The sequence below is a fragment of the Macrobrachium rosenbergii genome, chromosome 10 (assembly GCF_040412425.1).
Source record: "Macrobrachium rosenbergii isolate ZJJX-2024 chromosome 10, ASM4041242v1, whole genome shotgun sequence".
NCBI lineage: Eukaryota > Metazoa > Arthropoda > Malacostraca > Decapoda > Palaemonidae > Macrobrachium > Macrobrachium rosenbergii.
The window spans coordinates 57320543-57337340 of record NC_089750.1 but is presented as its reverse complement, the minus strand read 5'-3'; the positions used below and the strand labels follow the sequence as shown (position 1 = coordinate 57337340).

General features: G+C 38.0%; 1 protein-coding gene across 5 annotated transcripts in view; it reads right to left on the bottom strand.

The window, feature by feature from the left end:
• LOC136842650 (longitudinals lacking protein, isoforms H/M/V-like) overlaps window positions 1–16798 on the bottom strand; it is a 45658-nt gene that overhangs the window by 16352 nt on the left and 12508 nt on the right. For all 5 annotated transcript variants that reach the window (XM_067110274.1, XM_067110271.1, XM_067110276.1 and 2 more), the window contains exons 3-5: window positions 5825–6391; window positions 5404–5652; window positions 2407–2496 (exon numbers count right to left, since the gene is read on the bottom strand). In XM_067110274.1, the coding sequence (XP_066966375.1) occupies window positions 2407–2496; window positions 5404–5652; window positions 5825–6391 (906 nt within the window). The remainder of the gene's footprint in view (window positions 1–2406; window positions 2497–5403; window positions 5653–5824; window positions 6392–16798) is intronic.

Below are 16798 nucleotides of genomic sequence, written 5' to 3'. Positions count from 1 at the left end.
AATGTAGAGGGTTCTTGCATGACATCACTATGGAACATGGATGACAGCCAGAGCCATCTGCACAACATTAAGGGGTGATTGCCAAAAAGCAAGAGCCGGTTCTATCACAAGGCCAGCTTAATCAAATTAAACAAGCAGCAGAAGAAAAGAGCTGCTATTACAAATACAGTAGGAGCATTTGTCAAAAGGTGAGAAAGTGTGAGGCGATACAGGGGAAACTGAGTATGATGGGGGGGAAGGTTAACATCTGAAATAGGGGACAACACAGGGTGAGTAAATGATTAACAATAAAAGAATTAATGCACAGCTCAGAAATATTGAAGTGCAAGCAATATGTCTATAATCACTAAATAACTCCACCAGTTCATATACATCACTATCACTGTCTAAAACGGATGATACGTGGGCTGTCAAATGTGAGAACCAAACTAGCAAATAAATCCTTCACAGAATAAGTCAAATTCAAGCTGGAAGACAGCTGAAAGATACCAAGATTATGACACTTCTCTCACAGGGGAAACCAAAAAAGGTCGATCACTATGGGGAGACCACGATCTTCACCCCAATTTATATGGTCAAATTTCTAACCAATAACAGAAGAATATTTCTCAATTACCTATTATTTTTCTCCTGAACCACATAGGAAGCACAGGAAAGCAGAGCATGAGTGAGAGAGGAATTAACCAATCAGGCACTGATGGAGGAGGAGAAGAAACAACACCAGAAAAAAAGGAAAAGACCAAGTAGGCTTATGGCCTGTCCTATATCTACATAATCTATTGGCCTCTCGCACCTTCCGATACTTCACAATATTACTCATCCTCTTATCAGATCACTCCTTATTTTCTTCACTACGAGAAGAAAACCACATTCATGCCTCAACAGCTAGGTTAACACGCGTGGTCATCATGCACAACCAAAACATTCAGTTTACACAAACTTATTCCTATACAGCCTAATGTGTTCATCTCTGCTTACTGTAGATGATATGATGCAAAAACAAGCACAATACCATACAGGAAAAAATCAGCCAGATATAGTCAAAATTATTATTAACGCCGATTCACACTGTCTGCACAAGGGCACAGCATGAAGAATTCTGACTAGAATGTAAATATTCCAATGCCATCTGGTGGGAAACAGGTGGTTACAGAGACAGTCCTAGCGAGTTAGCCAACGGTTATTTATTTTTTTATATGTTGAAAGCCGATCGCACCTAATGGCATGAAGATATAAGCTAACTTTAATAGTGCATAATATTTATTCCAAATAATATGTTTTAATACTTAACACTGTATGTCATCTGATTAGATGTCTTAATGCTCTCACATTTCCAGCTACCTTGGCCACACACCAAAAGGTAAAAATACAAACAATGACTGTGGTGTTTGCTTACTATACAATGTGGAGAAGGTAGGCTGGCCCCTCAGGCAACATGCATCAGTAACTCCAAAAACAGGCATTTCAGTAACGCATAAATAGATAAGACCCTCATTTCATGAACACTGCAGCACCAATTCTAGATACATCTCTAAAGGATAAGGTATTTCTTTCAAAGTACAAAAGTGTAGCAAGAGAAGGGGTATATATGCCTTATAAGCACTAATGACAATAAAATCCCCACTTCACTAAGCACAAGTTCAGTGCAATTTCCTTCCTGCGCAATGATTGTCCTTCAAAAGACAAATCTGTAAAATCTAATCCCATAATACATCTACTAGCCTGTTGGAAAACTGATTGTCATTCATTCATAGACAATTAGGAAAACCCTTTCACCTTAAGCCTTGTTTTCTGAATAGCTGACCTATGTTACCCTAAAACATGGCCAATACTAGTTCACACTATGTCCAAATTAGCCTAATTTACATATAAGTATAAACCAAGATACAGAAATGTAATAATAGCATAATAAACAACAATTTGAATTCTTACAATAAATTATTATTCAATGCAAAATAAAAATACCAAATACTTTCTCTAACTCCCTTTATTTTAGCATTACTACAGCATGCTAGGATAGATTAGCTAAGGCTATATTACACACAGAAAGGTGAGTGACACTGAGCAAAGTGGGAGCATCCCAATATCACGGGTGAAATAAAATCAAATGTTAACTAGAGCTGATATCCCATTAGCAATTTTTATCAACCAGAGGTAGCTCACACGTGTAAAAAAGGGTCTATATGGCACTGCAGTACATAGCAAGCTTGAGCATAAACTACACTATGACTAAATGCAGCAACTACAAAACCACCCCTTTCAAGAATGAGATTCAGCATACAAACTTGTGTATACATTTTCGGCATACATCTTAGTTGTAATAAGAGAGAAAGAAATGATGATATTACACTAAAGATGCAACTTTATGGGGATTAGACAAATCACATAATAAACAGTCATTCTTACCGAGTTTTGTGACCTAGAATCCTCCGATGCAAAATTTTCTAATGAAAACCCTGAGACATTACCACTTGAGTCCCAGCCTGGCAAAGATTCCTGTTCACAAAAGAAAAAGAAAAAAACTTAAGACAAACTATATTAAAATCTTTATAAGTTAAGTGTACCATAGTTTTACAAGACCACTGAGCTGATTAACAGCTCTCTTGGCCCGAAGGATTAGACTTATTTTACGTGGCTAAGAACCAATTGGTTACTTAGCAACGGGACCTCAGCTTATTGTGGAATCAGAACCATTATAGCGAGAAATGAATTTCTATCACCAGAAATAAATTCCTCCAACTCTTCATCAGCCGGCCGGGGAATTGAACTCCGGCCCATCGATTCCGGCTCTACCGACTCATCCAACGAACTGCCTCTGTCCTCTGTCAGTAATGGTATGTTAGACCATCACCAGAATTCAGATTGGCTTTTTCACCAGCATAAATAATGAGGATTCCTATCAAAGAAGTCCCTTCCTCACTTTTCAATTCCATCATTTTCAGCAGCGTAGCTGGCATTCCATCAGTCGGGGGGCCCAGGTGGGGCTCCTAGATATTTGTTGGGGGCCAAAGAAAATTACACAAAACTAATGTACCAATTCTGCAATTACTAAAATATACTATTCTCAAATGTATATATCCATCTGAATGAAGAAAAATAACAGTATTAGTAATTAGTAAACCTGGATTTGAAATTGCAGAGCTAAATTTTCAATTAATTTTCAACTCTTACTACATGAATATGTATCAAATACTGTAATGTAAATTTCCTCAACCTTATATTCAACACTAACCTAATTTCTATTATCAGGTTTTAATTTTCAACTATAGTATAGTAATATCCTTCTTATGTATATATATCAAAATAGTGCATATTATCAATAACACAAAAGACTGATGACCCTCCAAAATCTCTTCAAAATTTCAACCTATCCCATTCCCTCTTCTTTATCTCCTCTCCCTGGAAATTAACTCTAAGCAGCAGTAGCAAATTGCACTGCACTTAGGGTATTCAAAACCATAACTATAGTTTCAATCACTTCATACATACAGTAAATTGATAACATTAAGTTGAGTCAAAGTATCATGAACAAACATGTCACTTGTGTTAAAAACCTATAACTATAATTCTGCTTTTGACCACCAAAGGGTTAAAGTTTAGCTACAAAGGGAATTTCAACTGGGGGGCCAGTCAAGCATCTGACTGGGGGGCCTAAGCCCCAGCTGGGCCACCCCCATAGCGATGCCACTGATTATTTTCTTATAAGGCCTACAAGGAAAATCTATTGTAGCTAAATTTGGAAAGCAGAAGAGAAGAGTAAAAATAAATGTAAACGAGACCAAGTTTATGACAATCAGAAAGGGAACGAAAGGAAAAATCCCAGCAGGAAAATGGGACTGAGGATGTTGAGGGAGAGAAGTATGAGAGCATTACTATATCGTGTATCAAATACAGTATAACAAATGGGTTCACAAAAAATAGCCAGGATTAGAACAATTAAATGGAAGTAATTTTGAACTCCCTAAATGATGCTACTTAGATACAGGCTGCTTAGAAAAGTGTGAATTTGTTGACCATACAATAATGGAACAAGGCTGCTAACAGAGTCATGAGATGGCTAAAGATGTCAAGTAGGTTTTTCTTCTTTTGACCAAGACTCCCATTTAACTTTGTATTTGTCTTGCATCTGCATGGAATGTCTTTAACACATGAAGCATCTCTTCTCAAGAGTGGTGGAAGATGATGGGTATCCTTAAATTTGAGCATGCATACTTTATTTTTCTCTGTAGTGGGGAGTGTCCCTGTCTCCAACTACAAAGAAAAATAAAGTATGTTGGAATGGATGAAGACGAGGATGGCATAGACAGAAATAAAGAATGTGTTTAATTCTGAGGCTGTTTAAATTTCATATGTCTTCTTCCACCACTTCTGAGAAGAGATGCTTCATGTGATAGATTCATATTCATTGCAAGTGGTCTCCTGTATACAGTTGCCAGACAAGTACAAAATCAAATGGGAGTCTTGGTCAAAGGAAGAAAAATTTACTGAACAACTTTCCTTTACTGAGAACAGAACACAAGTATTTTGGATCATGTCAAGGCAAAGCGGATCATGAAACACATCAAAGTATAAATACTATACATTAATAACAATCATACAAAATAATTCAACAACAATGCAAAAATGCAATATGGTCCATGTATCCATCATGTTAACTGATCCTAACACTGGGAACACTAGGAAGAGGCAGAGAATATAAATACAGTAACAGCAAAAACTGTTACGACCCAATAAAGACTAAATATAAAATGGAAAAGTAATAAAAAACTGATGACAAAATCTCACAGTACTGTAATGAAAATACTCATTAAGTATAAGTATGGAACATCTAGATGAATGAAAAATTCAACTCTCAAAAACTGGTAGACAGAAAGAAAGCAGAAGAAGCTGATCAGAAATGAGAGAGAGGATTTCTTTTATAGATGGATAGTGTCATTTAGGGTCAAATCCCAGGTGCTGAAAGATAAAAGTCTTATCAGCATCACAAAGAAAAATCAAGAAATGATAACAAGTGCGATAGGTGAGGTGAACTTTATATAGTATGTTCAAAATAAAATGTCACATTGATAAATTCACATGAAAAAATTAATCTTAGATCTTATGGAAAAAAATAATTACTTCTGCAAGTAAACAAAGCAGTCTAAATTCTGTAACTGGACTGAAACATGAAAAGCAGAACCGAAAGAAATTTATACAGGCATTGCAATGGCTTGATCTGCAGTTGAACCATTAGCCTAAACAGCCCTGAATCTGATTCACAGGCACAAAAATAAGTGAAGTGCCTGTGAATATTTTCTATAAATTGTATGCCTATTCTACTAGTAACTACCAATGATTCACGAAGAAAATTATATTAATTCAAAAATCAATAATCTAAAGATTAAAATATATTACTGTACTCACAACTGCAACAGCAGAAGGACCCGCAATCCCTTGAACCAATATATCTTGAACAACATTCTGAGGATGTGATGCTGACAAAAGTTGTGGGTCAAACAAGTCAACACCAACTTCTTGCTGTCGTTTGTCACAAGAACTCGAAGAAAATGTAGGACTCCCTTCTGTTTTCGTCACATTGGCTATTTCCTCTTCTTGTTTAACCTTTGGCTCAGTTATTTCTTCTTTTATCAAAGGCTGCTTATCTAAAACAGCCTGAAATACAGTGAAATTACTTTAGGAGACTGAGAGGGTTAGTTTTTGATATTTCAAATGGCAAATAGCATATCAAAAATACTCCAGTCTATAGTTAAACTTAAAATAATAAGTCAGCAAATTGACAATTCCAATTAAATAATCCTAAATTAGTGTGAAAGGTTTTACTAACCTCAGTTACATTTGTTGTTCCATTAACTTCTTGTAAAGAACCAGCAACTTCATTATGTCTGGTGTATTCTGTCGGAAGTATACTATGCAGATCTGTATGTTGTACTTCTGAGCTTACTTTGGGTGAGAATTCTAGTTGATTCTGAGTACATGTATTGGTTATGCTTTCAGTGTGATTATGATTTGTATTCTTTGGCAATTGTGTACTGCTCTCCTCCCGTCGCCTTTTTGTGTGAGGCGCTCCATCACTCACATCACTATGACACCTTTTACCTTCATTTACAACTGGTGCTTCATCAGGAACAGCTAGCCCTTTGATTCTAAGACACTCTGCTGCTTTTATTAATCTCGCTAAATCATTCTGGGCAACATTGGCTTCTCCAGCATACATATAGTTCAAGAGTGCTTCCATATCATCATGCAAAATATCTTTTAAGACAACAATTGGATGTTTGCACGTGGTTTGTTTAAATATGTCTTCAAAATATTCACTACACACCGAAAGCACCAATTTGTGAACTGGAAAGAATCTGCCACTACAAGCAATTGTTACATCACTGTACAACTCCTGAAATTAAAAAATAAAAATACTGTTAAGGAAATAGGAAAATATTTTGCAGACATAAAGATCCTAAAAAATATAGTATTTGTAAAAAGTAATCTTCCTGTATACTTATATAAGTCATGACTGAACCAAGAATTTCAGATACAAATTATCTCCAAATAATTTATACATATACCCTATCAACAGCCTTTTAAATGCTCCTTACATAGAAATGGTTCTAATAAACACTTCTAAGTACCTAGAAATAGGGATATATGTGTTAAGACAGTAACATACATACAGGTGAACTACAAACATTTGTGTTATTAAGATGGTTATCAAGAGCCTTTCCATAACTTGATATCACTAAACCAATCAAGTCGAAAGTTTCACACAATCCCTTTCTCTCAATAATTACAGTAATCACCCCTTTTCTTTTTCTAGTTGCACTCTTACACGGCAAATGAATATATACATATTTAATGGAACAAAACCATCATCGAGAATAAAACTGAATTTATACAGATGGCTTGATATAAAGAGCAGAGTGAAAACTGAACACTAAATGCAAGTGAAAATACTGCTCTAATAGACTCTGCTCAGTACAGTACTGCTGACTGACTTAATGTGAATGTCATATGCCAATCAGCTTAATGATGTAATGTGAGCTGGGGGAAGGAAAATGTTAAGTCACATGTCTGGTGTGGGTGAAGAGGAATTGACATGCTGAATCTGCTGGTCTCACAGCTCTTCTTGTTATTTAAGGTGTGACCTGACCTTTAGTCCCTGCAATCCTTAGTTGTAGATGCTATAGCAAAATCCATAGCTAAGCCACTCCCAATGCTCACGTCACAAACATTCCTTGAAGCTGACTGGTTGGCAATGGTTTCAGAAAGTTGGTTAATCTGTGGTTCTCTCCATTTAGCACTGGTTGTTTTACTGAGCTAAAATAAGTTCTGCTGATTATCAGAAGGAAACTTTATATTATCCCCTAAAATAAAATCATAATACACACTTCCCTGAAAATGGTAAAAAAACAGGAATGGCTGCATTCAAATCGGTATTCTTGAATTAGACCTACAGACAATGATAATTACTGTACCGTCTGATATTGCCAAGCATGTTCACCATTCTAAATTTAAACACCAAGATTGTCTCACAGCTATACAGACTGGTAACTCATACTGATTTTAGGAAATTTTACTACACAGTGTATCTTAAGTCACAAAATCAATTTCATTGCAATCGTTCACACATTCAATGGGATGACAAATGACTGCACTCTACAAAACCAGCATATGCCTATGCTCAACTTAAAGTTACAGTATGATAGGCTATATGAGTCATACTGGATATAATTTGCTGAGAATTTTCTTCAGGACATTATCTCCTTTCGAAATAACAGGACCATAAAAAATGACAGACCTATAATGTCCTATGTCTTTTTGTCGGTTTATGCAGCTTATGACGTTAGGATTACTGTATAGGCATATCTTATTTTCAGCTGTGTTATTGTGGTTCTTGTTATGGTTATTCTTGTTTTTGTTGTTGCTGTTATGGTGCTTGTAGTGTCTTCAAAAGCTTTTCACATGGTGAACTAACACTGCAAAATAAACACAGACCTATTCATAAAATACTAGTGTAAAGAATTGTCTGTTAATTGACATTTAGTCATTTCTTTTAATTAAAAGTAACTGAGATCTTTATGAATACAGTCCACACTAGAATATTCTCCTAACAACAGAGAGAGAGAGAGAGAGAGAGAGAGAGAGAGAGAGAGAGAGAGAGAGAGAGAGAGAGAGAGAGAGAGAGAGAGAGAGAGAGAGAGAGAGAGAGAAATTTAGACACTTGTACAGTATATCCTTTTGTACAACAGGGTAATTTACAAAAATGGCACTAAAATCAAATGAATTATGGGCTACTCACAGACTCCTTTGGGTCATCTCATACATGTCTTTTTCAGCTATCATTTATTTTTTTTCTTATTTTGTTATGTATCTTATGATGCCTTCCTACCATAGCCTTCATTTTCATAGAAATACTGCAGCTGCCTTTAATCTAATCATCACAGTAATAAAGTTTGTTATCCCATTTAAGAATATATTTTCTATATAATTCATTAAAAGCAGTTCATTAGTTGTGAGTAAGGCTGAGACAGCCCTATGATTGGCCTATGTGTGCCATCGGCTACATGCCCACAAATTTTACTTTTAATCTCTGTGGTATAAGTGGCATTACATTTACTATGCCCATTGATGCATGTACATTGATGCGTCTGTGCACGTGCTTATTAATTAAGAGCTACTCTATTTCCAACAGATATGGGTAGAAAACTATTTGCAATACGAAATTGACGTGTAGGCCTATGCCCTGTCATTGCCTCAAAATACAAGAGATTGATGTGGTTCCCAAGACATCGGGGGGACTGGAGACCCATTTTAGATGTCAGTGCTTTGAATTCTTTCATTCTAAGAACTAAACTTCCACATGAAGATAGTCCAGTTAGTCATGTTGTCAGTACATCAGGGGAACTAGAAGGTCACCCTCAACAGGTAAGGAAACAACAAGCATTTGTTCAGTGCTGGCAACTTTTCTATTTCAAACTCATTACTTACTTAATGTTTTGGAGTAGAACATGTCCATGCCTTTCCTACCTCCGTGCAATATGGAATCAGCTATGTAATTCCTTGGTAAGTTATTTATATAAAAATGACATTTTTACATAAAAATTTCAAAATTCGCACAGTGGCGCTTCTATCGTTTGTGTGTAGGTGATAAGGCCCCACCCACTATCCAGGACTGAGAGGAACAACTTAGAAGACAGCTCATTTCGTTTCATGCTCTAATGTCCATGCGAGGGGAGGAGGGCAGGCTCCAATCATGTAATTACTTGGTGAGTATATATAAAACTTTATTTTATCATAAAAATGTCATTTTTATTTAACTTACCAAGGAATTTCATAGCTGATTCTACATTGCAAGGAGGTGGGAAAGGCATGGATATATTCTACTCCAAAACATTAAGTAACTAATGAGTTTGAAACAGAAAAGTTGCTGGCACTGAATAAATGCTTGTTGTTTCCTTACCTGTTGAGGGTGACCATCCAGTCCCCCTGATGGACTGACAACATGACTAACCGGACTATCTTCATGTGGAACTTGAGTTTTTAGAACAAAAGAATTCAAGGCGCTGACATCTAAAATGGGTCTCCAGCCCCCTGATGTCTTGGGAACCCCAAAAAGGCGGTTGTAAAAACCTTCTGAGTGGTGATCTGTGACTTCTTCCATAGCTCCCTTGAGAAGAAGACACTCTACTTCCCGAGAAAGAGCCAAAAAATTTGTGGATCCTTTTGAATACGCTGTTAAGGCAATCAGAGATATTGCTAAGGGAGGAGCTTGTTTGAAAGGAATGTCATAGCCCTCCTTGAGCACCCTGACTACCCAAGGTTCCGCTCCTCTGCACACCCACTCCTTCCAAAAAGTAGAAGCCTGGGTCCTACAGGGGCAAGTAGGACTAAACTCTCAATTTTTTGGGTTGGGCTTGAATGACGACTTCTTGATGGACTTCGTAGGAGGTCCCAAATTGGAACCAGGTCTTGGTAGTGGTTTCTGTTTCCCTCCACGAAAAGGGCTGAGGTTGTAATGGTGACAATGATCTACAGGCTGGAGCAGCGGGTTCTCTTGGATGTCTGGTGGACTGAGCAAGTAAGTCGGTTGCAGAATTTTTCTGTAAGTCTGAAAGGATCTCTTTCACTGTTACTTGTGGGAAGAGATGAGACTTACCAAGAGGAGCAAAAAGAAGAGCTGGCTTCTGTGTCAACGAGACTCCCTTTGAGGTGAATGCGCACCATAATTCTCTCTTCTTCAATAACCCCATTGAAAAAAAGAGAGGTGAGCTCTGACAAGCCATCTCTCACTGCCCTATTTTCACAAGAGAGCATCCCTAGCCAATTGGAGGCAAAATCTTCAGCTAGGTCTGGGCAGTCTTCAATCTTCCTCCTAGTGCCCCTACAGCCCAATCCAGGAAGCCAAAGATCTTTAATACCTAAAAAATATTCTTAATAATAAGGTGATCTAGCTTGGGCAAGGAAAACATCACTTTGGCCGTAGTAAATCCATTCTACAAGCCAAGTCTACTAGGCTGGAGAGGCCCCTTGGGAGGAGGCAGAAACTCCCAAAGAAGGAGCTTCCCCAGTGGCGTAAAAAGAGTATCTCATCTTCATGAGTTTGCCCGGCGGAAAGGCGAAAGTTGCTTTGCCTTGCTCTCTCCTAGAAGCTATCCAGTCATGTACCTCACGGAGAGCCTTCCTCGAGGAAGAGGAGAAATCTACCTTGGGCAGTCTAGTACCCTCAGAAGACTGCTCCCTCATAAGGAAGGTAGATGCTGGAGAGGAAGGCGCAGCAGGAATGAAGAAATCCGGGACACTATCAAGCATAAATCTCAAGAGTGACGAATACACTGATGAGGGAACTGAATCCTGAGCAACTTCCTCTTCTTCTGAAGAAATAAGGGACAAAGACTTGTCATTCATTTCAGTAACTGTTGAAGACTTCTTAAGGAAGCCCAAAAGCTCCGTCAACTGTCTCTGGAGTGGGGCTAAGGACTGATCCTCTTGAGCTTGCAGAGGAGTTGAAGGAGTAGGGAGCTCGGCAGCTGGCGCCGGGAGCATGGAGGCTGGCGCCGGGCACTTGGAAGTCAGCATTGGACACTCAAAAGAGGGATTCTGGCACGAGGTGGGCACCAGGCACTTGGGGGAAGTCGGGCGCCTTGGGCGCTTATGTGTCAAAACAGGACGCTCAGGACTGCCTCCCAAAGAATGATGAGTATGATATGAGGAAACAGGTTGATCCATAAAACTACAGGAAGGCTGAGGGCTAATGTCCCTGTACCTCTTAACTGCGAGAGGAGAGAATTCGTCACGATCAGCATGCCTCTTGAGCAGGCACAATGAAGCAGGATAGCAATACGGACGCTTCTTGTCAAGGCTGGGAGCTTCCGACTCTCACGAAACCTGGTGCACTGAAACGCCTTTCCAATGGCGTATAGTCGAAGCCTGGGAATGAGCAACAGTCTACACAGAGAGGGCAACTATCCGTCGGTAAACCAAACCAGCCTCCCTTGGACCTCCGGTATATCTTCTCTCTGTTGCAGAGGAGCAGGACAATGACCTTTGTCTAGTAGCACTGGTGGGACAAACAGCCACCTCCTCAACATTCACAACACTGTCACTTCTCACTGCATTTTCACTTTGAGCACTTTTCTCCATCAGAGTTCTAATAGCGGACCCCATTTCCATAACAGTATTGGATAAGAATCTAAACTTCTGATCAAACCTTTGTTATGGATTTCTTCTTCTCCTCTTTCTGTTTTGAATGATTTTTAGTCTTTCTCTTCTTACCTTGGTTTCTTTTCGATGTGTCCCCCAGATCGCTTCAAGGATGATGTGCTATCTTCTTTAATTTTATTAATTTAAGTATTGATATCTCTCAGAAAGGCGTATAGAGACGAGATCGGTAATTTCTTCACTTTAATTAGTATTTAGTATTATAAGGATCAGTACAAAATAAACAAGTTACAATGATAGAAAACAAAATCACTCTTCTGTTATTAACTTGACTCAGTCTCTATGGAGAACACTGAAGCGAGGGGAGATGTATTCTTCCTTGAAGGACACAGCTCTGATCTCTTGTCTCCCTGGCATTCTCTAGCTTGTTGAACCCCTAGAAATCTTGTTATCTGCAATCTCCACCTCCTTCTACCCTAATTGGAAGGATTAATCAGCAAGGCCTCCCCTTCAAGTAGCTGATTGGAAGGACTGTAGTGGGTGTGATTAAAATCTCTCCTTAGAGGACTTGAATGGAGGTGATCTTAGGAGGGTGTGTGAAAGACCCCTCCCTAGTATGTTTGATTGGAGGTTGTAGAAGTACATCACTTGCGCCAACCCCCAAATTCCTGGAACTTCCATGAAAACGCCTCCCTGAGAAGGCGGGGTTACAGAACCAGCTGCTGTAAGCATTTAGGCTGTGATGACTCATGAATTGGTTAGCTTAATCGCGAGGCCATTATTTCTCACTTTTAAGACTGTTTTTATGGCTTCAACACGATATACTGCTTATGGTTCATGCAAACATCCTGCCTCGATCAGCATATTGAATCACGATACAACAACAGCTTTTGGGCGTTATCACTGTGTTCTCTCTCTCTCTCTCTCTCTCTCTCTCTCTCTCTCTCTCTCTCTCTCTCTCTCTCTCTCTCTCTCTCTCTCTAGTTTCCCCTATCTATTCTACACCACAACACCTTGATTCGAGGCTGCCGATGGCGTGGAGAGTGGAATCATGGGAACCTGGATTAGGAGTAAATGGTAAAGTAGAAGGGCTAAGGACAGGAGATACCGGAGGAACTGGAGGAGAAACAGCACTATCATCAGCTAAACTAGGAAAAGGAGTTGATTCAATACCATACCAGCCCTATTCTCAGCCTTAAGGGCTGCCTTCCTCTTTCTATCCCTCTCAAGTTTCTCTAAATGGGATTTTAAAATCTTCCATTTCTTATCCTCCCAATCCTGACACTTTAAGCAAGTATTATCTTTGTTATATTCTTGCCCGCTACATTCTGTACATTTAGTGTGAGAATCGTATGAAAACTTGGTCAACCTAGTTTTACAACCCTCAGAACAGAAGCAAATGGTAGATGAGCTGGAATCTGACATGTTAACTACAGAAAACCTATAGTTAACCACAAAAAACTAATCAAATAATTATAGAAGGCCACAAAAACAACAAACTGTGAATACTTCACCAAAGATTGGGCAAAAATATCCAAAAATACAATGAAGTGGCTGTGGAAAGACTCCCGATGTTAGTCGGAAGCCGGCAGGAAACAAACTGAGCTCTCTGCTAAGTTGTTCCTCTCAGTCCTGGATAGTAGGCAGGGCCCTATCACCTACACACAAATGATAGAAGCACAGCGCGAATTTTGAAATTTTTAGGCTGCCGTGGTTAGGAACCATTAGCTATGTAATTACTTGGTAAGTTACTTATATAAAAATCAGGAATTTACATGTAGGCCTATGCCCTGTCATTGCCTCAAAATATAAGAAATTGACATGTAGGCTTATCCCTTGTCATTGCCTCAAAATATAAGAATTTGATATGTAGGCCTAATTTCACAATGATATTAACATTTGACATACAAGATCACTTATAGAGGCCAATGCCAATTAAAAAAAAAAGATGCTTTTGTATTTAGGCTGCGCATAAAAAAAAAAGATGCACAGACAAAATGATCCAAGATCTTCATAATGATATTATATAACTTAATTTATCTTTTATCGGAGATATCAATTGCAGACTTCACAACTCTGGGAACTCAAATCTGTGGTGTCATCATTCATCTGAGCAGCTCATCATTACCGAATGGAGCCAAAACCATATTGGTAGTCATTTGCATTGTTAATTAGTGTGACATTCCCTTTTCGAGAGCTAGCCAATCACTGGCGTGCAGTGGGCAGGGCTTAGCTGCAAAGAGCCCTGGCTTTTACTATAGTGTGCTTTATGATTTGGAATCATGTTTCCTACTAAACACTCAAATGCACTTCTACAGAGGAAAAATGATATGTGCACTTTGGTACATTTTGGGAATTACTTTCCTATGATCTGAAATGAAAGACTGTAAGAATGTAAGCAATGTAAGAATGAGAGCGAGATTGAAGTAAAAATGTCTTTAATTTTTTATATTACTGCACAGTAACCACCCTGTATTCGCGGGGGATGCGTACTGCACACCCCCCTGAGAATGGCTAAAATCTGCGAATACTTAAAACCCCTTTAAAAACACTTAGAACTGCCTATTTTGATAGTTTAAACACAAAAAAAAATCTAAAAATGCTTATACCTGAGTATTTTAATAGTTTTATCACAAAAAGTGCATTTAGTCATGAAAATGATATGAAAATACAGTAATTAGTGAATATTTCTCAGTGAAAAATACCGCGAATGGGTGAATTTTCTGCGAATACAGTGAACGCCCCGTATTCGCGGGGGATGCGTCCCACACCCCCTGCGTATAGGTCAAATCCGCGAATGCTTAAAAAGCATCTAAAAACACTTAGAACTGCCCATTTTGATAGCTTAAACCAAGAAAAACCCTGTAAAAATGCTTATACTTGAGTATTTTAATAGTTTTACCACAAAAAATGCATTTATTCATGAAAATTATATGAAAATACAGTAATTAGTGAATATTTCTCAGTGAATGGGTGAATTTTCCGCGAATAATGGCTAGATATGTTCCATAGAGAAACCCGCGAATGCGTGAGTCCGCGAACCATGAGAACGCGAATACGGGGGGTTTACTGTAATGGGTAGATACAGTCCACAGAGAAATCCACGAATATGTGAGTCGGCCAATAGTGAAACTGCGAATATGGGAGGTTTACTGTACTGATGTTTTTGGTTAAAATTACTTGTAAGAGTGTAGAAAATACTCTGTATTAAGCAGGGCAAATGAGAGAGAAAGTAAACACTGTATGATACAATTATTATCACGTGTTTTGTATGAAAATCTACTGACACATCTGCACCATCACTCACACAACAGGCAGTTGGATGAAGTATGTGCACAATGCACAAAATGATAGGCACTGGAAAGGGCAGACCAATGCAGTGCTGTACCTTACCAAGCAGGTGCATGTCATTAATCTTTGCCTAATGTGGTCTTTGTATTTTCTATATTTTATTGTTAGATATACAAACCATTCTTTGCATACATACACTACAGTACAGTATTACTGTTTACTGGTTTTATGGATCTCTTGTGTCTGGTCTCAAGTGAGATATTTTGCTTGCTGATGCAAAGTATTTTTTGGTCTACTTAAAAGGATATGGGTCTATGTTTACTGGACCTTTCTATCAAAAAGCTATACTATACTGTATTGTTCTTAACTCTGTACTCTATAACTACAGGCTCAAGTTAGCACCTTGCAGTAGCGTAGCATAGGCTAATCACAGGACCCTTCCTTCATGCACATTTCATAGTTTTCTACACATCATTTGGGCTAACAATTAGGTTAACAGAATGCATAACAGGGTATTTACACTACTGTATTCACTTGGATTACTTTACTGTATATAATTGAGCACAAGTGTTTTTTTTTATATATAAATATGTATTGGAATGCATAGTAGTGGGACAAATCCATATTTTCTGTCGTGTTTTTCTTTTTCATCTCTTAATATATAGCCTGTTACCTTGATACTGGATGATAAAACCTACATGACCTAATTATGATGTGTTACAATCAAGCACTTTGTTTTGATAATAGGATAGTTATATGTTAAATACATTTACTCTACATACAAATTTATTTCTCTGCAGATCACTGGATCAAGCTGATGCTTACTGGAAAATTAAAATCAAATAATATATCTATAACAATAATGGTCCTGTGGAATTCATTAATGCCAAAGTCAACCATCCACAAAACTAAGTAGTCGAAAATGCCTGGAACTTTATTACTTATACATCAACATTAATGGCATTCATCATCCTTGGAAGAAGATAGAATTTCAACACTTCAAATACTGAAGTATGCCTTCCAAAGTAGTAAACATCTATATCCTGTTCTGTCACTCAGGAAGCTGGTTTTCTTCATATACATTTATATTGTCATTCTTCTTCACTGACATACAATTATGGTTGTAAGGTATGAAAGTATTCAAAGTATACACAGTCATAGTGAAGGTTCTTTGAAAACTGTTTTTCAAGATTTTAACATTTTCACTCCAAATCTTTTACACTTAAAGATCTGGAGTGAAAATGTTAAAATCTTGAAAAACAGTTGTGAGTAAAAACCTATTAGTTGAACTGATGACCATATTGATTAGAGTGCCAGACTATGCAAATTGATCAATCAATTCAAGGTCCTCTCAGTAACTGATACAGCATGATGTTAGATGAAGTCATCATGTCTTTGGATAGCTTCTATATGCAAGTATGGTTACTTTGGAAGAATATCCAAGTTGCATACAAGATAAATTAACCTTTGAGAGTCTGGTGAAGATTATAGTCGTCACTGAAAGATATTTTCTTATAACTTCACCATACATAGTAAAAAAGCAATGCAACAACGAAATTTGAATGTGGTGTATATGAATGCTTGTTGCTGTCATGGAGAAAGATGGCTTTATTTGCCACCACCCTTCAGCATCCCCAAAAAGCATTCCTCTGAATGAAGGGTGACCCATGACCTGTCATATCTGAACAAACATACTGGTATAAATATTTATGTATACTGTACTTATTTTGTGGGAGCTCAGGAATGAAGGATTTTAACTGGTGGCCTACCTTGTTGATTGGCTAATCTGGGGAGCCACCAGAGAAGAGTTCTAACGAAACCTGAGAGTGGTAATCGACCAACTCCAGTCAAAAGG